The 23,490-nt window shown below is 44.4% G+C and overlaps 1 protein-coding gene across 1 annotated transcript in view; it reads right to left on the bottom strand.

Moving 5' to 3' along the window:
• Positions 1-23,490, bottom strand: part of LOC120524928 (protein phosphatase 1 regulatory subunit 1A-like) — a 163,285-nt gene that overhangs the window by 59,555 nt on the left and 80,240 nt on the right. The window contains exon 3 of the mRNA XM_039746798.1: positions 13,359-13,396. Coding sequence (XP_039602732.1) covers positions 13,359-13,396 — 38 coding nt within the window. The remainder of the gene's footprint in view (positions 1-13,358; positions 13,397-23,490) is intronic.

The following is a 23,490-nucleotide window of genomic DNA, read 5'->3' as shown; positions in this document are numbered from 1 at the left end:
CAAATCCTCAGAATACTCCTTTAAATTAAAATGTCATTTAGGTCTTTCCTTGACTTTTTAAGAAAGTTGAGATATATTATGACACGAGGCCCAACCTTCAATCAAATGCGGACCATGATACCGTTATGCCACACCACAGTTGGCACATGTATCCTAGCAACACATGTCATTACATCATATCATATCATGACGACCGGTCAAATAAGACACAGAGGAGCCGCCTTTCCAGGGAAGTCTTCCAAATGTCGACTGACTTTTTATTTTATATGCTGTCATATAAACGGAGCCCACCCATTGTTTGGGTCCAAAATAATAAAATCAAGTCACCTTCGCCCTGTCTGCCTCACATCTACCCCTTAAAAAGTGGTTCCCTTATCACCCTGATGCTGTCTTCCTAGCAACTCCGATGCTCCTCCTCGCCAACTACACACTACAGCTTTGGCCCGGACGCACTGTTAATTAATTCTGACCCCTGTCACTCGGGAGGTGACCTGAACCTTTACAAAGAGAGGCCACCTCAGCCCTGCTTCCACTGCCTACAGCACATACATTAGCGAGACATGTTACAATATCATATCATATCATGTAGAGAAAAGCCAAGCAAAATGACACCTTTTATTGGCGAACTAAAAAGATTACAATATGCAAGCTTTCGAGGCAACTCAGGCCCCTTCTTCAGGCGAGATGATCCGAGTTGCCTCGAAAGCTTGCATATTGTAATCTTTTTAGTTAGCCAATAAAAGGTGTCATTTTGCTTGGCTTTTCTCTACATTCATAATGGCTAACATGGTACAACACCCAATGTACTATATCATATCATAAAATGGCAGTACCCATAGTGTCACATATTATTAAATTAATACTAATAATAATACATTTTATGTTTATAGTGCCTTTCTCGGGCGGCACGGTGGCGCAGTGGTAGCGCTGCTGCCTCGCAGTTAGGAGACCCAGGTTCGCTTCCCGGGTCCTCCCTGCGTGGAGTTTGCATGTTCTCCCCGTGTCTGCGTGGGTTTCCTCCCACAGTCCAAAGACATGCAGGTTAGGTGGATTGGCGATTCTACATTGGCCCTAGTGTGTGCTTGGTGTGTGGGTGTGTGTGTCCTGCGGTGGGTTGGCACCCTGCCCAGGGTTGGTTCCTGCCTTGTGCCCTGTGTTGGCTGGGATTGGCTCCAGCAGACCCCCGTTACCCTGTATTCGGATTCAGCGGGTTAGAAAATGGATGGATGAATGGATAGTGCCTTTCTCATGCTGAAGGTGCTTACTTAGTATTGTAAAAACAAGAAACAAAACAAAAAAAGCACTACAGCGTTCACTTTAATCCTGATTCACGATGAGCGCACACTGCTGACATCACTTTGCCTAAAGTTTGGCAAAATTGTAGAAATGTTCAGGGTCTTCAGTGAACTCGACGAAATGTATTGAAGTCAAAGACCCTGACCAAGTTTTTGAGTGAATTATAATTATAAGGGTGTGAGGGTCTTTAAAGTGTCCCCGAGAGCTGGGGAAGCATCTGCCAACTATGATGGACCGGTTATTGTAACCAAAAATGTGATATGACCTGTGAAGCAGCCGTGGTGACCACTATGCCCCCTGAAATAAAATTACACTCCATGTCCACGATAGTCGTTTATCTCTCTTTGCATTCCCTGAGCTCTTATCACTAGAACTAACTAATAACCTCAGAGCCTGGGATGGAATTGTCTGTGTTGTATATTCGGGTGGGCTGTCTCTGTCACTACCCAATCTGCGCTACACGTCAAGGAGCCTAACAGTGAAGATGCATCATACAAAGAGTCGATGCAGAACAACAAAGTATTTTCATAACATTTTCATTATGGGAAGCTAATGTAAGGGCAGCACAGTGGCGCAGCGAGTAGTGCTGCTGCCTCACAGTTAGGAGACCCGGGTTCACTTCCTGGGTCCTCCCTGCGTGGAGTTTGCATGTTCTCCTCATGTCTGCGTGGGTTTCCTCCCACAGTCCAAAGACATGCAGGTTAGGTGCATTGGCGATCCTAAATTGTATGTGTGTGTGTGTGCACCCTGTGGTGGGCTGGCACCCTGCCCGGGGTTTGTTTCCTGCCTTGTGCCCTGTGTTGGCTGGGATTGGCTCCAGCAGAGCCCCATGACCCTGTAGTTAGAATATAGCAGGTTGGATAATGGATGGATGGATGGATGGAAGCTAATGTAACCCCTCAAATGAAAATACTTTTGTTTATTGTGTGGTGACATCATGCATGCCTGTATACACAGTAAATTATTCACGTATGCGTGACTCAGATCAATCGGTGTTGTAAAGTGTGAAGGTGAAGTACGCGTAGGGTACACATGTGTGAAAGTTCTGCTCATGCACGCCACAAATCGGGCAGTGAACGCTGATCAGGTAGTGACATCCCCTTCCAACATTGGCTGCTACAACTTCATGGCTTGCTGGGAAAAAAAAGTTTGTCTAAATCGACCACTCGCACAATACATTTTTAGGGTACCAGCGAACCCGGCAAAGTTGCTGCGAGACATACTTTGTGAAATTTCGCTGATCAACATTAATCCTGATGGCAACACTGCTTTTATGGATCTCATACCAAATGGCATGTAGCAAGTGTGCCATCTGTTTGAACGATAAATGCAATGAATGTGTCATTTGGTAAAAGCAATGCCAATGTTTGAGATGCACCATGTGTGGGAATGAAAACGGCTATTTTTCATCACTACAAATGGTTGTAATGCATCTGTTAAAATGACAAACACATTGCATTTTATTACTGCATGCATTAGACAATACAATTCAATAAATGATGCACTACAAATGTTAACACTGAGGTCAACGTTGGACACTTAGATTTGACCCTGTCTTAGACGGGTAGCACGGCTAGTCCCTAAATAACTGTGTAATCCTGAGAAATGTGAAAGGTGGCAAAAAGGCAGGGCCATATCTATACATCGCACATTATCACAAAACACACCATCCCCACTGTGAAGGACGGTGGTGGCAGCAGCAGGCTGTGAGGATTTGTCTCGACAAAGGGACTCTGGAAGGCTTGTCGGGGGGAAATGCATGCAGCAAAATGCTGGAGGAAGACCTGATGAAGTCTGCAAAGAACATGCACCTTGGCAGAAGATTTGTCTCCAAGCAAGACAGCAAGGCCAAGCAGAAAGCCGAAGCTACACAGGAATGGCTTCAAAGCAACAATGTGAATATCCCAGAGTGGCCGAGTGTACACTTCAATCCAATGGAGAGTTTGTGGTGGGACTTGACAAAGGCTGATCACTCACAATCTCCTACGTATTCAACCCCTTTTATGTGACGCCCCAATGTCATTACTGCTGTAGCCCACTGGTTTTAGAAATCCCAGAATTAGTTAAGTGGAGGTCACCAACTTCATTGTGTTCTAAATGCACCTGAATGGGGAAAGGACAACTTTTTGGGTACTCAGTATGGTGGGCTTGCCTACACCATGAAGACCAAAGAGCACAACAAACAACTCCATGAAAAGCACAGGTCAGAGGATGGAGACAGGAAGGTCAGGTCAGGTCAGGTTGGGGAGCAGGCACTCCTACAGCACGTTGCCGCACCCACCTCATGATGAAACACCCCGGGATCCTGGTTGGCAACCCCCTAGGCAGATACACGGTCCAGTCCCACCCTCCAGAAAAGACCCTCTATCTGCTCTGAACTCAGTAGGAAGAAGATTCTGTGGTCTGATGAGACCAACATGGAGCTTATTTGGCCATCAGACTAACCATCCTGTCTGAACACAAGCACACCAGCATGGTGGTGGTGCTTCTCTACAGCAGAACCTGATATGAAGAAATCCTGGTGGAAAACCTGATTAGAAACCTGCACCTTGAGAGAAGATTTGAGTTCCAGCAAGAGAACAAGGCCAAGCAGAAAGCCAATGCTACACAGGAATGGCTTCAAAACAACAATGTGAATATCCTGGAGTGGCCCGGTCAGAGTCCAGATCTCAGAACAATGGAGAATTTGTGGCTAGACTTGACAAAGGCTGTTCTCTCTTGACCTCCCTGACACCCAATAGAGCTGAGCAGAGGAATGGAGAAGAAATGGCAGAGCTGATAGCGAGAGAGCTGAGCACACAGAGCCCAGGTAACTAATTTAGGCCACTGATCTGTCCTCACTTTGACATTAAAGAGTCTTTTTCTGTTAATCAACGTCAAAAATGCCAAATTCAGTTCAGTGAGATCCACTGAGTGTGAGAAATTCCCAGGCTTGAAGACTTAAAGTGTAAGCTGGCATTTTACATGGCATTAGTGTTGTGACAATGTGGCTTTCTTTATGGTCTTGTTTTGCTAAGGATTGGGATTTCAGAATTTCAGAATTCACCACTGCTGTTTGCAATTGCCATTGAACCACTGGCAATACATTGTCGAAATACTGATCAGATAAAGGGGATTAGCAGAGAAGGACTGGAACAGAAAATCTCATTATATGCAGATGACATGGTACTGTATATATCGGACCCAGAAAATTCTGTGCCTGCAGTCTTAGCAGCACTCACAGAATTTCAAAAGCTCTCTGGTCTCAGAATTAATCTGAATAAAAGTGTACTCTTTCCGTGAATTCGCAAGCATATAATATTAGATTAGACACCCTTCCTTTTATCATTGCAGAACAGTTTAAATACCTCGGGTAAACATCACAAGTAAACATAAAGCTCTTTATCAAAAAATTTCGTCGTCTGTATGGAAAAAATTAAACAAGACTTGCATAGATGGTCAACCCTTCATCTCACACTAGCTGGAAGAATTAACACTGTTAAGATGAATATTCTTCCTAAGCTCCTTTTTATTTCAAAACATACCAATATACATTAATAAATCGTTCTTTAAGCAATTAGATTCAACAATAACCTCATTTATTTGGAATTCTAAACATCCACGCATCAAAAGAGCGACCCTACAAAGACAAAAGGCAGAAGGCGGCATGGCTCTACCTAACTTCCAGTTTTATTACTGGGCGGCAAATATACAGTCGATAAGAACCTGGACACAAATAGAAGAACATACACAGGCATGGACCGCAATAGAAGTAAAATCCTGCAGTACTTCTTTGTATTCCTTGCTTGTGCTCCAATAAACACACGTTATCGGCAATACACTAATAACCCAATTGTGCTCCACTCACTTAGAATCTGGAACCAATGTAGAAAGCATTTTATGACGGCGAAGCTTCTTTCTGTGGCACCCTGCAAAAGAACCACCTCTTTCAACCCTCACAAACATATGCAGTTTTAATATCTGGAAAAATTTGGAATTAACTTGCTTAGAGACCTTTATATAGACAACGCCTTTGCATCCTATGAACAATTACGTTCCAAATTTAACATTCCAGCTACAAATTTCTTTCACTATCTTCAAATCAGGAACTTTGTTAAACAGAACCTTCCAGATTTTCCTCATCTTGCACCCTCATCCACGCTGGAAAAATTATTGCTCAATTTCAAGGAGTTAGACTCCATCTCTACAATATATAAAATCCTTTTACAATCCCTTCCTTTCAAAGATCCAAGAGGACACTGGGAAAATGACCTCTCAATTAATATATCAGAAAAGGAGTGGAAAGTAGCAATGCAGAGAATTCACTCAAGCTCCATATGCAAAGCATACAATTATACAACTCAAAATTATATATCGAGCACATCTGTCTCGACTAAAACTCTCCAAAATGTTTCCAGGGCATGATCCAACCTGCGACGTTGCAACCAAGCCCCAGCCTCACTAGGTCACATGTTCTGGGCCTGCTCCAAATTAACATTATTCTGGACAAAAATTTTAATTACCTCTCAGACAGTCTTGGACTCACAATCCCTCCTAACCCATTAACAGCTGTGTTTGGGGTTCTTCCAGAGGGTCTTAAAGTGGAGAAAGACAAACAAATTGTGATTGCATTCACTACACTGTTGGCACGCAGACTTATTCTGATAAACTGGAAGAACCCAAACTCTCCTCTTTAAGTCAGTGGGAAACTGATGTGTTATATTATTTAAAATTGGAAAAATCAAATACTCAGTTAGAGGATCTGTGCAGACTTTTTCAAAACATGGCAGGATCTAATCAGTAATATTTTGAAATGATTTATAAAGCACAGAGAATTTGTTGATTTAGGTATTTTTAAAAGCCTTAAATTTTACACCGTTTGGCTTGCTCTCTCTCTCAAGGGTGGGGATCGATCTGTTCTTAGCATAATTCTTTTTTTTGTAAAACTTGATTGCTATGTATTGATTGTAATAAAATTAATAAATAAATAAATAAAAAAAAAAAAAAACAGAATTTCAGAATTCGTTTTGTTACGCAGTTTTGTCTTTTGCTGTTTTTTTATGGTAATAATAAGTAACAATAATACATTTTATTTAAGAGGCGCCTTTCTTAACACTCAAAGTCACCTTACAATGAAATTAAACTGCATTAATAAAATAAAAACAAAGATGACGATAAAATCAAAAAGCAATAAGGTACAGAGGTAGGAGCAAACAGGCAGTAACAGTGCTAAACTCACAGCTGGTATGCCAGCTTGAAAAGTTAAGTTTTGAGGGCCGTTTGAAATTGTATTATTGAGTTTAAGTCATGTCAAGTTCAAGTTGGGGAGCATGCACTGGCACAGCACGTTGCCTCACCCACTACACGACGAAACAACTCAGGATCCCAGTTTGCAACCTCGCCAGGCAGACAGGAAGTCCAGTCCCACCCTCCGGAAATGACCCTCTATCTGCTGCAGCCAGGTGTTACGTGGGTGACCCCTTGGCCTGGTCCAGCCACTCGGGTGCCCAAAAATGAGGATCTTACAAGCCGGATCACCCTCGGGGGAAATGCACCACATGGCCATAGTACCATAGCTGGCGCTCCCTCACAATGCACGTCATGCGCCTCATTCTGGACTCCATGAGCAACACAAAGTCAAACCAACGCTACCCAAGGATTTTCCGGAGAGACAAAATACTGAAGGAGTCCAGTCTTCGTCTCAGATCACAGGATAGCATCCATATCTCGCAACCATATAGCAAGACGGGAAGCACCAGCACTCTAAAGACTTAGACCTTAGTCCTTTTGCAGAGATATCGGGAGTGCCACACACGGCTTTCCAGCGACCTCATGACCCCCCCATGCTCTCCCAATCCGTCTACTGACTTCATAGTAATAGTCACGAGAGTCATGAATGTCACTGCCGAGGTCAGTAAACCTCTCGATGCAGTCGATATTCTCTCCACAGACAGACACACTGCTGATGGCCGTGCCCAAGAGGTCATTAAAGGCCTGGATTTTGGTTTTCATCAGGACCCTTACAAGCCCAGACACTCAGACTCCTCACTCATCTCTTGAGAGCCATGATAAGAGCCTCCATTGACTCCACAAAGATCACAGCATCGTCAGCAAAGTCAAGATCTGTGAATCTATATCACCAACAGATGCCCCACAGCCACTGGACCCCATGACCTTGCCCAACACCCAGTCCATACAAGCATTGAACAGAGTAGGAGCAAAAACAGACCCCTGACGAACCCCAGAATCAACTTGGAAAAACGCAGAGGTCCTTCCTCCACTCTGCACAGCACTCACAGTACCAGTGTATAGGCTGGCCATGATATCCAGCCTTATTGAGTCCAGTTGACGGAAATGAGAGGGAAGAGAATTCCAGAGTTGAGGAGCACTAGGAGAGACCCTGATGTGTGGTACAGAAAGTCGAGCTGCAGATGAGGATCTGAGTGAGCGAGAGGAGTGAAGTCTGGAGGAGATCAGTGAGGTGTGGAGAGCTTTCAATGTTCAGAGCGGTATTTAGTATTGTATTCAGTAGTTAACAGGGAGCCAGTGAAGCTGAGAGAGAATCGGTGAGATATGTTCAGTGGATTTAGAACAGCAGGTTATTATCCTGGCAGCAGAATTTGGAGGAAGTTGTAAGCGATGGATACGTTTTTGTGGGATGCCAGATAGAATAGCATTACAGTAATCTACACGTGAGGTGACTCGGGCATTAACCAATACTTAAGTACTGTGTTTCGTAAGAACAGGACGAAGTCTAGAAATGTTTCGGAGATGGAAGAAGTAGGCAGTCCGAGAAATGTTATTTATACGGGAGGAAAAAGAGAAGGTTACTGTCAAGAATGACACCCAGGCTGTTAACATGGGACGAGATTTTTGTGTTAATATTGTTAATTCAAATAGAAGAATGGTTAACCTTAGCAAGTGTGGATTTAGAACCAATGAGGAGCTCCTCAGTTTTATTGCTATTTAATTGGAGAAAAGTGTGAGTCGTCCATGATTGTATGTGTTGCAGACATGCCATAAGAGTATCTGGAGGGAAAACAGAAGTGGATTTAGTGGATAGATAAAGCTATGTGTCATCAGCGTAACACTGAAATTTAATACCAAGGTGCAGAAAGATATTACCTCTTGGGAAGATATAGATGAGAAAAAGAAGCGGCCCCAAAACGGGACTCTGAGTAACGACTGCATTCTCAGATTTAAAGCCGTTTACTTGAACAAATTGCCTCCTATCAGTGAGGCAGGAAGAAAACCATTGGAGGACAAGGCCACAGACTCCAAAACTAGCGAGTCGTTTCAAAATTATCTGATGAGATATGGTGTCAAAAGGTCAAGAGGCACAAGAACTGATAAACGTCCAATGTTAGCTGCTCAAAGAAGATCATTTGTGATTTTGACCAGGATGGTTTCTGTGCTGTGTTTAGGACGAGAGCCAGATTGAAACTTTTCAAAACGGTTAGGGACTGACGTTGGGAGGCACCTATCTTTTCGAGAACTTTAGATAAGAATGGAACATTTGAGATAATTAAAGGATATTAGGGTCTAAACCAGGTTTTATTTTTCAGGATTGGAGTCATTTTTAGTGAGAGGGGGACTGTGCCTGCAGTAAGGGAAGAGTTAACTATAGTAGTTATCATGGGCGAAATATGTGACAGCCAGGACATAACAAAGCTTGTAGGTATTGGATCTAATTGGCATGCGGAAGAATTAGATTTTGTTATAAGCTCCGAGATATCATTTTCAGCTGGTAAACTGAAATCTGAGAATAGGCTGGTTGGTAAGGGAATACGGCTGATAGTGGAAAGCATGCCATTTTCTGCAGAAATAGAGGAAGTGAGTTGCTGGTGGATTTGTTTTCAGTTTTTGAGCTGAAGAAATCTGAAAAAGTACAGCAGCATTTAACAGAGAGGTTAAACCACTTACACCTTAACACCAGCAAGACCAAGGAGCTGGTGGTGGATTTTAGGAGGCCCAGGCCCCTCATGGACCCTGTGATCATCAGAGGTGACTGTGTGCAGAGGGTGCAGACCTATAAATATCTGGGAGTGCAGCTGGATGACAAATTGGACTGGACTGCCAATACTGATGCTCTATGTAAGAAAGCTCAGAGCAGGCTTTACTTTCTGAGAAGGTTGGCATCCTTCAACATCTGCAGTAAGATGCTGCAGATGTTCTACCAGACGGTTGTGGCGAGTGCCCTCTTCTACGCGGTGGTGTGCTGTGGAGGCAGCATAAAGATGAAAGACGCCTCACGCCTGGACAAACTTGTTAAGAAGGCAGGCTCCATTGTAGGATTAAAGTTGGACAGTTTAACATCTGTGGCAGAGCGACGGGCATTAAGCAAACTCCTGTCAATCATGAAGAATCCACTGCATCCACTTAACAGTGTCATCTCCAGACAGAGGAGCAGCTTCAGGGACAGACTTTTGTCACCGTCCTGCTCCACTGACAGACTGAGGAGATCGTTCCTCCCTCACACTATGTGACTCTTCAATTCCACCCGGGGGAGTAAATGCTAACATTAATTTTATTTTAATTTTTTTTCATTTTTATTACTATTTAATTTAATATTGTTTCTTTGTATCAGTATACTGCTGCTGGATTATGTGAATTTCCCCTTGGGATTAATAAAGTATCTATCTATCTATCTATCTATCTATCTATCTATCTATCTATCTATCTATCTATCTATCTATCTATCTAGTAAGCGACATTTGCTGGTGGTATTGGTTTAATAACCTTTAAAATATAAAGGAGCTTTTTCTTTGTTTGGGAGACCAGGGGTTATTTAGTTTCCTCTCCTCCCTCCTGTTATGCACTTTTGTATACATTAGAATATAAGTTTAATATGTCACCGTGCTGTGCAAATATTTTAAATTTGCTTTTCTTTTCTTCTACTCACATAAGCCAGATTTAGTACAGGGGCCCAGCATTTAGAACTGCTAGGCAAAGCATAGGACAAGACAGTGTGAAGGATAGCCGGGTCCCATGCCCGGCAGGGATGCCCCTGCTGCTTATGTTCTGGGGGAGCCGCCATGGGCAGTCCAATACCTCCCCCGGGACGCTTGGTGGCAGCCTCCCTGGCCGACGGTGATTCCCCAACCGCCTGCAGGGCTCCATGGGAGATGGAGTCCTCCACAGCTGGGTTGGGGCCCGGGGTGGCCGCTAGGGGGGGCTGTCTGCTTCCCACAGGCTGGATGAGTCTTCATCCTCACCCGGAAGTGCAATTAGGACCAGGTGGTTAATCACCTGGAACACTTCCGGGTGGGCTATAAAAGGGTCCAGCCACCACCACTCGGAGAGCCAGAGTTGGGAGGAAGGAGACGAAGCTTGTCTGGGAGGAGTGGTGGAGCGAGGTGAAGAATTGTGTTTTGTGCCTGGTGGTTTTGGGACTGTGTTTGGGCTGTGTGGCACGGGGAAGATGTGTCCCACAGCTGAAGAAAAATAAAAGTCATTGTACTTTTTATACGTGCCTCTGTGTCTTTCTGGGTCGGGGCAGGCGCCTATATAGCGCCTTTGTTACAACAGGTAAAGACAGCTGGGGGAACGTGCAGTCAGACTGACAATGGTTGTATACTATTTTTCGTTTGTCACCGAGTCAGCATGACATTGGATCTTCTTTTCTTTGTTTGGAATTGTATTATTCACCTTCTTCAGAAAACAGTATAAAGCCTTGGAACATTGCCTGGCACACCTTTGAAGCTGAAGGATGGATGGGAGATAATGTCATCTGATCCTGAAAATCCTTCCAGCTCAGCGATGAAAATAGCAGACTCTATACATCAGGGTCCCACTACCGAACTGGGTTCTTGCCATTGGCTTCCTTCATCTGTTATGCAGCGTAATCCGTCATTAAAGAATGCTAAGTTATTTCTCCTATGTGATTTCTTACCCGTATCACTAAGGGAGGGATATCGCCTTTTAATATCATATCTATATACTGTAGTTTTGGTTTATGTAACATGCCGCAATTTACAAAAGAACTTATTCCAACAAGGGAGCTAGCACCCCCTGCTGGATACAATGGGTCAGTCTGGTTCTTTTTGTTGGAGGACAGCCTGACTTTTTTGTTCCTTAGTTGAACTTGTAGCCTTGTGGTTTAGTTTTGCAGTAAGCATGGTTCTTGAGCTTCATGGAGCCCAGCATTAACAGACCATAACATGAACATTTATGGTGTTACCTCTTCTATGCCACCATTAAAATCTATCTGGCCCTAAATGGCTATCTAGATTACTTCAGATTTACAGGGAAAACTTGAGGGTTGGTGGCATGTTTGGCACTCCAGCCACCATAAACAGCCTCACGGTGTTCCAGTGTGGTGCTGAGGTGTCACCCGCTACACTTGGCTCCCAATCCAGGTGGTTCATTGTGTGGTGGGTGCTATCAGCACATGCTGCCAACACTAAAAACCAATGAGTGGGTGGCTCTGAGGCTAATGATCTGCGCTGGAATCTGGAATCTGGCCTCCTCAAATCCCATTACTGCCAGAAGAGATCCTACTCCATTTTGCCCTAAAGCATGGCCCTTAAGATGAAAGTTGCTCCAAGGGTGCTATACAATGGCTGACCCACCAAAGGTCATGTACAAAAGCTACTTCCCCCCTTGGGGATTAATAAAATATATCAAATCAAAAAAATGTGGTAAACCAGCCTGGACACCAACACAGACAGACACAGGAAGTCCCGAATCACACACGATTATTTTATAAAGTCCTGCACACAACACAGTGCCCCCGCACCAAACACCCTTTCAAAGTCCGGGCCACTTTCTGGTCATCCTTCCACCGACTCTACTCCTCTCCTCCGAGCTTTGTCTTCTTCCTCCCGACTCCGGCTCTTGACTGGAGGAAGGCGGCCTCTTTTATATCCACCAGGATGTGCTCCAGGTGCCCCCTGATGATCTTCCTGTGGCACTTCGTGGTGTGGCGGAAGTGCCACACAAGCACCTGGAAGCACTCCAGGTTTCCCTGGTATTCCTTCCGGAAGCACTTCCGGGTGTGGTAGAAGTGCTGCCCTCCAGGGCTCCTCAGTCCTCCGGGCACCTCCTTGTGGTGGCCAAGGGCCCCAATAGGGTTGCGCTTCCATGTTCGGTTCCCGTGGCCCCCATACAGACAAGGGCGGCTGCCCTCTTGTTCCCCGGGGAAGGGGGGGTATAATCCCAGTCTCTGTCCTTCCAGGCATCCCGGCTGAGTATAAACCCCCAGCCAACTGCCACAAAAGTCAAAACTCAATCAGGAGTAGTCACCTTACAATCCATCCATCCATTATCCAACCCGCTATATCTTAACTACAGGGTCACGGGGGTCTGCTGGAGCTAATCCCAGCCAACACAAGGCGCAAGGCAGGAAACAAACCCCGGGCAGGGTGCCAGCCCACCACAGGGCGGACACACATCCACACACCAAGCACACACTAGGGATTGCCAATGCACCAAACCTGCATGTCTTTGGACTGTTCAAGGAAACTCACACAGACACGGGGAGAACAAGCAAACTCCACGCAGGGAGGACACAGCAAGTGAACCCGGGACTCCCAACTGCAAGGCAGCAGTGCTACCCACTGTGCCGCCGTACTGCCTCTCACCTTATATCACTAAAGCTAAGCCTATATTCACCCAGTTCAGAATGGGAGCAGTTATGTGATAATCCCCCATCTACCAACATTATAGGGTGTCTGACCCCCAAGTGTCCTGTTTAGAGTGTAGCCATCCAGAACAGAACTGGAAGAATCAACCCTGTAATCCCCCCTCTGCCACCATTTTTAGCCACCATGTCAGAATGAAGTTGCTTCCCATTTGTCTAGTAAAGCAGGTTCACAATAATCCAATCGAGCCACGCTCTTCATTTCAAATCATGTATCTAAAAGTCAGATTACTACATACACTCCATTGATTTCAGCATACTGGAGACTGGAGGAATGGCAGGAGGGGTCTGGACAGCTTATTCACAAGAGACCAAGCAAATTGCTGGTCCGCACTTTACACGTTAACCATAAATCTAAAGTGAAACAAGGAAAGGCAATTTGAGAAGAAAAACGAGAGGCAGAGTGTGCCTTACAGTAAATCAAAGCAGAAAGCCCCCTTACCTTGTAGAGCTGGTTGGGTATTCTGTCTTCATCAATTTCTAGGAGACAAAAGCAACAAAACAAATTGCATTCATTTTGGGTTTTTTAACAACTGTAAGTTACCTTTAGGCCTATTTTTTTCCCCAGATGATTGACCTGAAGTTTATTGGCCTGTAATCTTATTTTCTGGTCACCAGGGTCACGTTTACCTTCACTGACTGCCACACACCCATCAATTATTTGCAGTAAAGGACCTTCAGAACTCCTGGCTGGGCTTAACCCATTAATCTCTCGACGTCTTTGAACACAATACAAAACAACAACGTTCACCTTGTGTCACCTAGACACAAGGCCATTTTCATTTTATTTGGCCACATCTCTGGGACCCAGACCTGATAGAATGTCAGTCCATAACTGAGAGAGGCAAAGCTGTGTAATGTGCCACCGGGACACTAGGGGGCTGTCAAACTATCAGCTCATTTAGCGAAGCAGAGGGCAAACAAAGGGCTTCCCGGTCCCAGATGAGGCCACCTTAACATGGCGGTGATTGTCCAGCATTATTTAGGACAATAGAAAGGTCATTAGAGACACCAGAAGACACGAACGAGACAGAGAAGCAGGGCCATTTTAGATTTGCCAATTAATCCTAAACATGACTTTCTGGTATGGAGGAGGACACCCGAGTAGACGGAGACAACGTAGGGAAGTTGTGCTACTCAGCTGGTCATGTTGTGCACAGATGGAGTCCCAGCCACAGCAGCAGTAGCGAGGGTGAGGGGGTGAAGGAAGAAGTTCCTGGGAGCTGCCCCCCATTCTGACTTCTAAAGAACCACCTCTGGCACTAAAAGGAACCATTTAGAAAGCTATAAGTGGAGCACTATGGTGTATGGGAGCAAAACATGGCCGATGAAGGCAGAACCTGAAGCAAAGCAGAGAAGAATGGAGGTGAGAAAGATGGATGTGCAGAGGATCACTGAGTGAGGCGAAAGTGAATGGCGAGCGAAGAGAAAGACTTGGTGTGGAGGTGACACACAGTGCATTCAGAAATGTGACAAACATGAGACCACTCAGTCCATCGAGCTGGCTTGTTTAGCTAACAGCTTACTTGTCCCGATATCTCATCCCAGTTCTTCTTAAAGGTTTTGGCCTCAGCTGCATGTCTCGGTAGTTTGTTCCAGATTTCCACAAATATTGGCGTAAAGTAGTGCCTCCTGTCTTCAGTCCTAAATGCTGTTCCCCTTAATTTCCAAGGGGGTCCTCAAGTACCTGATTCAACATTAACCTGAGAGAATTCTGCTGGATCTCCTTTATCGACGCCTTTGAGGATTTTGAAGACCTAGATGAGGTCCCCACGTGGTCTCCTCTGCTCTGACTAAACAGGTTTAATTCTCTGAGTCTGTCACAGTAGGACATATCCTTCAAGTCCCATGATGCACTTGGTTGCTCTCCTCGACACAGCTTCAAGTGCTGCTCTGTCTTTCTTGTAGTGTGGTGACCAGAACTACACACAACACTCTCACCAGTGCGATATAAAGTCTGAATGCTACGTCACATGAATTATATTCCACAGTTTTAATGACATATCCTAACATTTTATGTGATTTTTTTAATCACTTCTGAACACTGCTTAAATGACAGTCAGGCCCCTTTACATCTGTCACAATTTGTGACGTTGCAGCCTTGTGTTAAAATTTTGTAACATATTAAACATTAAAACTGAACTCCCCCACTGACATCAGTATTCAGCCCCTTCCCTCAGTACTTTGGCAGCCATTCCAGCCTGGAGTCTTCCTGGGTCGGGCATGACAAGCTTCACAACCCTGGATTTGGGGATTTTTTTGCCCTTCTTCTCTGCGGATCCTCTCAAGGTTGGATGGAGACCATCGGTTTACAGCTACTGTACCTTCAGGTCTCTCCAGAGATGTTTGATTGGGTTCAAGTTCTGGCTCTAGGTGGGCCACACAAGGGCATTCCCAGAGTTGTCTTTCAGCCTCTCCTGTGTCGTCTTTTCTCAGTGAATACAATACACAATACAATACCATTTATTTCTGTATCGCCCAAAATCACACAGGAAGTGCCGCAATGGGCTTTAACAGGCCCTGCCTCTTGACAGCACCCCCAGCCTTGACTCTCTAAGAAGACAAGAAAACAACCCTTGCAGCGAAAAAATGGAAGAAACTTCGGGAAGCGCAGTTCAAAGTGAGACCCCTCTCCAGGTAGGTTGGGCGTGCAGTGGGTGTCAAAAGGAAGGGGGTCAATACAATACAATACACAGAACAGAACAAATCCACAATACAGTATAAAAATAAAAAATTTAGAAGAACGGAGAAGAATTTAACAGTAGATGATATCAAATAATATGATTTGGATTTGTTTAGAGTCCTGGAGACCTCAGCCATCAAGCTGCCTCCCCCATTTGGCCAGTGCTGGGCCAGCCAATCCAATGAAAGGACCCCTCTACCCGACGATTCCTGCGATCCTCCATCAGGGATGACTTTACCAGAGGCAGGCACAACAACTTGGCAGGTGGGCCGTGGCACCAAGTGCCACATTTGAGCACCGAGAAGAGAAACAGAACAGGTGAGGTTTACTAACAAATTATAACTATTGTGTTACTTATGTTTTGAATCTTTAGGCCAGTCTGAGTGCTCTGAGCAGGTTTTCATTAACGTCCTTAGTGTTGGACCCGAGCGTCACTTGGGCTGTAAAAACAGTGCGTTAGTCCTGAGTGTCACTCAGGCATCGGTATAGACGCGTCGCACATAAGGCCTGAGGTTTACTTGGGCTGTAAAAGTGCCAACAGCATTAGTGCCGAGCGTTACCTGGGCAACAATGTAGACGTGTCTTGCATAAGTGTCAGGCCAGAGTGTTACACGGGCAACAATATAGACGCATCTTCTCCAGGTCTCATAATGACGTCACATAAACGCCTCTCGTCAGCAGTGATGATGAAGGGAATCTGTCTTCAGGCAGTGATGCTGAAATAGCCATTGAAACCGAAAGGGATTCTGGGAATCTGAACGTGACACTTGTGTCACTCAAACATGTGCCTTGTGCTGTTCATATAGCAGCCGAAAGAAGATGTATTATTATTGTTATTATTTGTATCATTATTATATTTTCTACACTTCTGATATTGTACTTTTAGTGTTTTGCACGTTTTACAGTAATAAGATGACATTTAATAAAAATGTAATTTTTCAAGCCAAAAAATGCAACAGTTTTTATATGCTTTTTGAGAAAAGAATGTAACGCTAAGAAGGTTAATGATATCTCTTGTGACGGGATGTCAGCTGGATGGAAAGGACCCAGGGGAGAGAGCATCTGCAAGACACTACCTCCCCTGGGACACTAGAGGGCAGCTCTCCTGAATGGCTGTGGCACCATGGACCCCTGCAGGGCATGCTGGGAGTTGGAGTTTGGTTCAGCCCTGCAGAGCCCTACAGTGGACTTCCAACACACCTGGGATTGATTCAAGATAATACTGATGAGCCACCTGGAGTACTCTCAGGAGTAGAAGAAAAGGCGCCGCCTCACTCCATTTGAGGAGCCAGAGTCAGGAGGAGGAGGATGAAGCTTGCTGGAAGAGGAGTGAGTGAGTGAGTGAGTGAGTGAGAAAGAGAATAAAGAGAAGGAAAAGACTGTGCTTTGTATTGTGGACAATGTGCTCTTGTGGGGAGCGAAGAAAGCGACTCCCCACCTATAAATAAAGGCGTGCTGTGTGTCCTACCTGTCTGTGTCAGGGTTAGGGCCACTGTACGTGCCCTGGTGGTCCACACTCTGTACTTTCCTCCATTCAGTTTTCCTTCAGCCTTGTCTTGTCTCCCCTTCTCTACCACCACCGCCTCGCTTCACCGCTGGAATGTTATGGCGCAGGTGATGAGCGGTGCCTGCTTTCCTCCAGACATGACACTTAGAGTTGAGGCCAAACACCTCCATTTGGTTTCATCAAATCAGAGAATTTTGTTTCTCATGATCTTAGGGTGCTTTAGATGCTTTTTCGCAAAATCCAAGAGGGCTTTCAGATGTCATTTAATGAGGACAGGCTTCTGTCTGGCTGCTCTGCCATAAAAACCTCATTAGTGGAGTGTTGCAGTGATGGTTGTCCTTCTCCTTACAGGTTTCCTAAATCTCAGGTTCTTGGTCATCCTCTCTTACTGAGGTCTTTCTTCACACCTCTATGGAGAGTCGATGTTGTAAGAAACTTCTTTCATGTAGGAAACATGGAGCCCACTGTGCTCTTGGGAACCGTCAATGCAGCAGGAACTCTTTGTGGCCTTCTTGTGTCTCAACACAGCATTGCCTTTAAGCTCCGCTGGCAATTCCTTCGACCTTGTGGCTTGGTCCTTGTCTGCTGCGGGGCCTTCTGTAGACACTGGTGTGCTTTTCCTAATCTGAATCTAACTGAATTGACCGCAGGAGGGCACAAGAGCATCTGAGCCAAAGCAAAGGCCTAAACTTACCTGTGTCAGGGAGATATTTCCATTTTTTTACATTATAGTAAATCTGTGAAAATTCCTAAAATTCTGTTTTTGCTTTGCCATTCTGGGGTATTGAGTGTTGCTTGATGAGCGCAACAATGAATTGCAATGATTTTAGCACAAGTCTGCAACGTAACAAAATGTGTAAAACGTGATGTGGGTCTGAAGACTTTGAATCTTTTGTATCTTTTCTGCCCACATAGAAGTGAAACAGGACAAATTTTAAAAATCAATAATTTTTTTTTTTTTAAATGTAATAATTTGTATTGAGAAGAATTTATATTGATAGCTTTATGATAGAATTATGTTTCTGGACTTCTCTAGCGCCTTCAACACCATCCAACCTCAGCTCCTCAGGGACAAGCTGACAGAGATGGGAATAGATTCCTACCTCGTAGCATGGATCGTGGACTATCTTACAGACAGACTTCAGTATGTGGAACTGCAGGTCTGACATTGTGGTCAGCAGCACAGGAGCGCCGCAGGGGACTGTGCTTTCTCCGGTCCTGTTCAGCCAACATACATTGGACTTCCAATACAACTCGGAGTCCTGCCACGTGCAAATGTTCACTGACGACACTGCTATCGTGGGCTGCATCAGTAGTGGGCAGCATGAGGAGTATAGGAACCTAATCAAGGACTTTGTTAAATGGTGAGACTCAAACCACTTACACCTGAACACCAGCAAAACTAAGGAACTGGTGGTGGATTTTAGGAGGACCAGGCCCCTCATGGACCCTCCTTATGATCATCAGAGGTGACTGTGCAGAGGGTGCAGACCTATAAATACCTGGGAGTGCAGCTGGATGATAAATTGGACTGGACTGCCAATACTGATGCTCTGTACAAGAGAGGACAGAGCCGACTATACTTCCTTAGAAGGCTGGCGTCCTTCAACATCTGCAATAAGATGCTGCAGATGTTCTATCAGACGGTTGTGGTGAGTGCCCTCTTCTACACAGTGGTGTTCTGGGGAGGCAGCATAAAGAAGAGAGACGCCTCACAACTGGACAAACTTGTGAGGAAGGCAGGCTCTATTGTAGGCATGAAGCTGAACAGTTTGACATCCGTGGCAGAGTGACGGGCGCTGAGCAGACTCCTGTCAGTCATGGAGAATCAACTGCATCCACTGAACAGGATCATCTCCAGACAGAGGAGCAGCTTCAGCGACAGACAGACTGCTGTCACCGTCCTGCTCCACTGACAGACTGAGGAGACCCCACACTATGCGACTCTTCAATTTCACCCGGGGGAGTAAAAGTGAACACTACACAAGATTATAGACTGTTATACCCACCTTGCACTCTCCACCTTGCATTTTTTTAACTTGCACTGCATTGTTATCACTCTTTAATTTAATATTGTTTTTTATTAGTATGCTGCTGCTGGAGTATGTGAATTTATCCTTGGGGATTAATAAAGTATCTATCTATCTATCTATCTATCTATCTATCTATCTATCTATCTATCTATCTATCTATCTATCTATCTATCTATCTATCTATCTATCTATCTATCTATCTATCTATTATATTGTGCTTCATATCTATCTATCTATCTATCTATCTATCTATCTATCTATCTATCTATTATATAGTGCCTTTCATATCTATCTATCTATCTATCTATCTATCTATTATATAGTGCCTTTCATATCTATCTATCTATCTATCTATTATATAGTGCCTTTCACGTCTATCTATCTATCTATCTATCTATCTATCTATCTATCTATCTATCTATCTATCTATCTATTATATAGTGCCTTTCACGTCTATCTATCTATCTATCTATCTATCTATCTATCTATCTATCTATCTATCTATTATATAGTGACATTCATATCTATCTATCTATCTGTCTATCTATCTATCTATCTATCTATCTTGCTTTCGTATCTGAAGACCTCTTGATATACAATATTTTTGGTTTTGCTATCAGGGCCGAGATGGTAGCTGTGATCTCTTTGCAAAAATGTAAAAAGTTGACAAGGTATCTCTGGCCAAGCGGAAGGTAGGTATGCTCTTACATCAAACATTGCCACTGTGTCTAATCGTGTTCAGTTCTGACTGGGGAGAAAAGCGCGTGACCGTGATATCTTTGGTAATCAGCAGCTACCCTCTAAAACACACATAGTTCTGATCTCTCACTCAAAAACATCAAACGTTACTCCTTAACAATCTCTAAATGATAATGTCTGCTGAACAAGCAGGTGTCACTAGCTAAGTGGAAGTGAGGTGCACTCGAACACAGAGGCTGGCTTACTATTCCTGAGGTCTCACCTCCTCTCCTCTGCAGATTTGCGCAAATAAATTGGTGCCGCAACCAAAATATAATACTTAACATGATGAGAGAAGTCGCAAAATTAACAGGAATGTTCAAGCAAATTAAATCCGTTAAGTAGTTCTCTCATGAAAAGTGGACAGACAGATAGACATACATTGGATTATATATATATATATATAAGAGAGAGAGAGAGAGAGAGATACATGTAGGTAGGTTGACCAGGTGTCTTGTATTTCCTTAGAAAATCCTGTATATCATCCCAAATTTAGATGCTCTAACTTATTTTTAAACCAAAAAAAAAACCTTTCTTCATCCCATATTTCAGAATTTCATATTCAGTTTACAAAAGCAGATGCTACAGCCACACATGCAGACCTCTGCACACTGCAGACCTGTGCACTACGTCTAACCACCAATCACATCACTTCTATCCAAACCCGAAGCAAAGAGCTGACCAATTGGATGTCGTGTGATTGTCAAGCTCACGCATGCCAACTGTATTTCAATGCCTACCTTAGCGGTGTGTGCTGACCTTTTAACATTTTCATCATTATTATGATTTTCATTCTGCTTTTCCAGGCATTCTAGTCATTTAAGCAGTTGAGTCTGTTAGTAGGGCTGACACTGAAGTAGCCTTTCAACATTGAGTGTTGTCTGCTCTCCTTGTCTTTTTCATGATTATGGTACAATTAAGGGAGCAGAAAAGGTGGAGTCAAAGTTCCAAAACGATATAGTCTTTATATGTTACATACCCCTTGTGGGGCACAGGGTCAGAAGGTCATGGGAAAAGACAATTTCTAGTCAGAGATTAACAAAGTATATATATAAAAATACACAGTGCATCCAGAAAGTATTCACAGCGCATCACTTTTTCCACATTTTGTTATGTTACAGCCTTATTCCAAAATGGATTAAATTCATTTTTTTCCTCAGAATACTACACACAACACCCCATAATGACAACATGAAAAAAGTTTACTTGAAGTTTTTGCAAATTTATTAAAAAATAAAAAAACTGAGAAATCACATGTACATAAGTATTCACAGCCTTTGCTCAATACGTTGTCGATGCACCTTTGGCAGCAATTCCAGCCTCAAGTCTTTTTGAATATGATGCCACAAGCTTGGCACACCTATCCTTGGCCAGTTTCGCCCATTCCTCTTTGCAGCACCTCTCAAGCTCTATCAGGTTGGATGGGAAGCGTCGGTGCACAGCCATTTTAAGATCTCTCCAGAGATGTTCAATCGGATTCAAGTCTGGGCTCTGGCTGGGCCACTCAAGGACATTCACAGAGTTGTCCTGAAGCCACTCCTTTGTTATCTTGGCTGTGTGCTTAGGGTCGTTGTCCTGCTGAAAGATGAACCGTCGCCCCAGTCTGAGGTCAAGAGCGCTCTGGAGCAGGTTTTCATCCAGGATGTCTCTGTATATTGCTGCAGTCATCTTTCCCTTTATCCTGACTAGTCTCCCAGTTCCTGTTGCTGAAAAACATCCCCACAGCATGATGCTGCCACCACCATGCTTCACTGTAGGGATGGTATTGGCCTTGTGATGAGCGGTGCCTGGTTTCCTGCAAAAGTGACGCCTGGCATTCACACCAAAGAGTTCAATGTTTGTCTCATCAGACCAGAGAATTTTGTTTCTCATGGTCTGAGAGTCCTTCAGGTGCCTTTTGGCAAACTCCAGGCGGGCTGCCATGTGCCTTTTACTAAGGAGTGGCTTCCTTCTGGCCACTCTACCATACAGGTCTGATTGGTGGATTGCTGCAGAGATGGTTGTCCTTCTGGAAGGTTCTCCTCTCTTCACAGAGGACCTCTGACAGAGTGATCATCAGGTTCTTGATCACCTCCCTGACTAAGGCCCTTCTCCCCCGATCGCTCAGTTTAGATGGCCGGCCAACTCTAGGAAGTGTCCTGGTGGTTTCGAACTTCATCCACTTATGGATGATGGAGGCCACTGTGCTCATTGGGACCTTCAAAGTACCAGACATTTTTCTGTAACCTTCCCCAGATTTGTGCCTCAAGACAATCCTGTCTCGGAGGTCTACAGACAATTCCTTTGACTTCATGCTTGGTTTGTGCTCTGACATGAACTGTCAACTGTGGGACCTTCTATAGACAGGTGTGTGCCTTTCCAAATCGTGTCCACTCAACTGAATTTACCACAGGTGGACTCCAATTAAGCTGCAGAAACATCTCAAGGATGATCAGGGGAAACAGGATGCACCTGAGCTCAATTTTGAGCTTCATGGCAAAGGCTGTGAATACTTATGTACATGTGCGTTCTCGGTTTTTTTATTTTTAATAAATTTGCAAAAATTTCAAGTAAACTTTTTTCACATTGTCATTATGGGGTGTTGCGTGTAGAATTCGGAGGAAAAAAATGAATTTAATCCATTTTGGAATAAGGCTGTAACATAACAAAATGTGGAAAAAGTGATGAGCTGTGAATACTTTCCGTATACACTGTAAATAAATAAATAAATAAAAGTTTATAGCGATAGACAAGAGAAATTTTAAAAGTTTACATGGAGAAAGGACACAACATTGTTTTTGATAGAACAGGACTCAACAGTGACCAGCACTGGACAACAGCAAACAAAAATAAAACGTTTCTCACGCATATGTACCTGGGAAGTGGTAGTTCAACTCCAGGATGAGAGAGGGCACTAACATTAACGGTACCAGTAACAGCAAAAGGCACTCAAGGAGGACTCCCTAGCACCGCCCACAATGCCTTGAGAAGGCTCCACCCCTTCCGGCACTGACGCCCTAAAACAGAGCCACTCCCAAGCAGGTGTCATCACTTACTGACCTGATGCTTGAGGAAGACGGAGCTCCAACTTGAAGTGTGCCCACTGTGAATCCATTTTGTTTGATTTGTATTCTGGGCCCAGGTGGAAATCTTTTTTTGTTCAAGGTAAATGGGGGAACCCGGCTGGTACTCTCCAAACTATTTTGTTGAGCAGTCCGGGCTGATTCCTGGCCATGTTTCAATATTCACAAACAAAAATCTCACATTAGGACAGGTCAGGTCAAGTCAGTGCATTGGCGCACCCACCACATGACGAAACAGCTTGGGATCCTGATTGGCAACCGCTAAAGCAGACACACAGTCCCGTCCCACCCCTCAGAAATGACCCTCTGTCTGCCACAGCCAGGTGTTACATGGACATCCCCTTGGCCTGTTCCAGCCACTCGGGTCCTCAACAATGAGAATCCTGTGTGCCGGATCACCCTCGGGTAATCATGCCACATGGCCGTAGTGCTGTAACTGACGCTCCCTCACAGTGCAGGTAACGTGCCTCATTCGGGACTCCATGAGCAACACAAAGTCAGACCAGTAGTACCCATGGATTCTCTGAAGAGACACAGAACTAAAGCAGTCC

Source organism: Polypterus senegalus, chromosome 3, assembly GCF_016835505.1.
Source record: "Polypterus senegalus isolate Bchr_013 chromosome 3, ASM1683550v1, whole genome shotgun sequence".
In the NCBI taxonomy this organism is placed as follows: domain Eukaryota; kingdom Metazoa; phylum Chordata; class Cladistia; order Polypteriformes; family Polypteridae; genus Polypterus; species Polypterus senegalus.
This window is presented reverse-complemented; position numbering and strand designations above follow the sequence as displayed.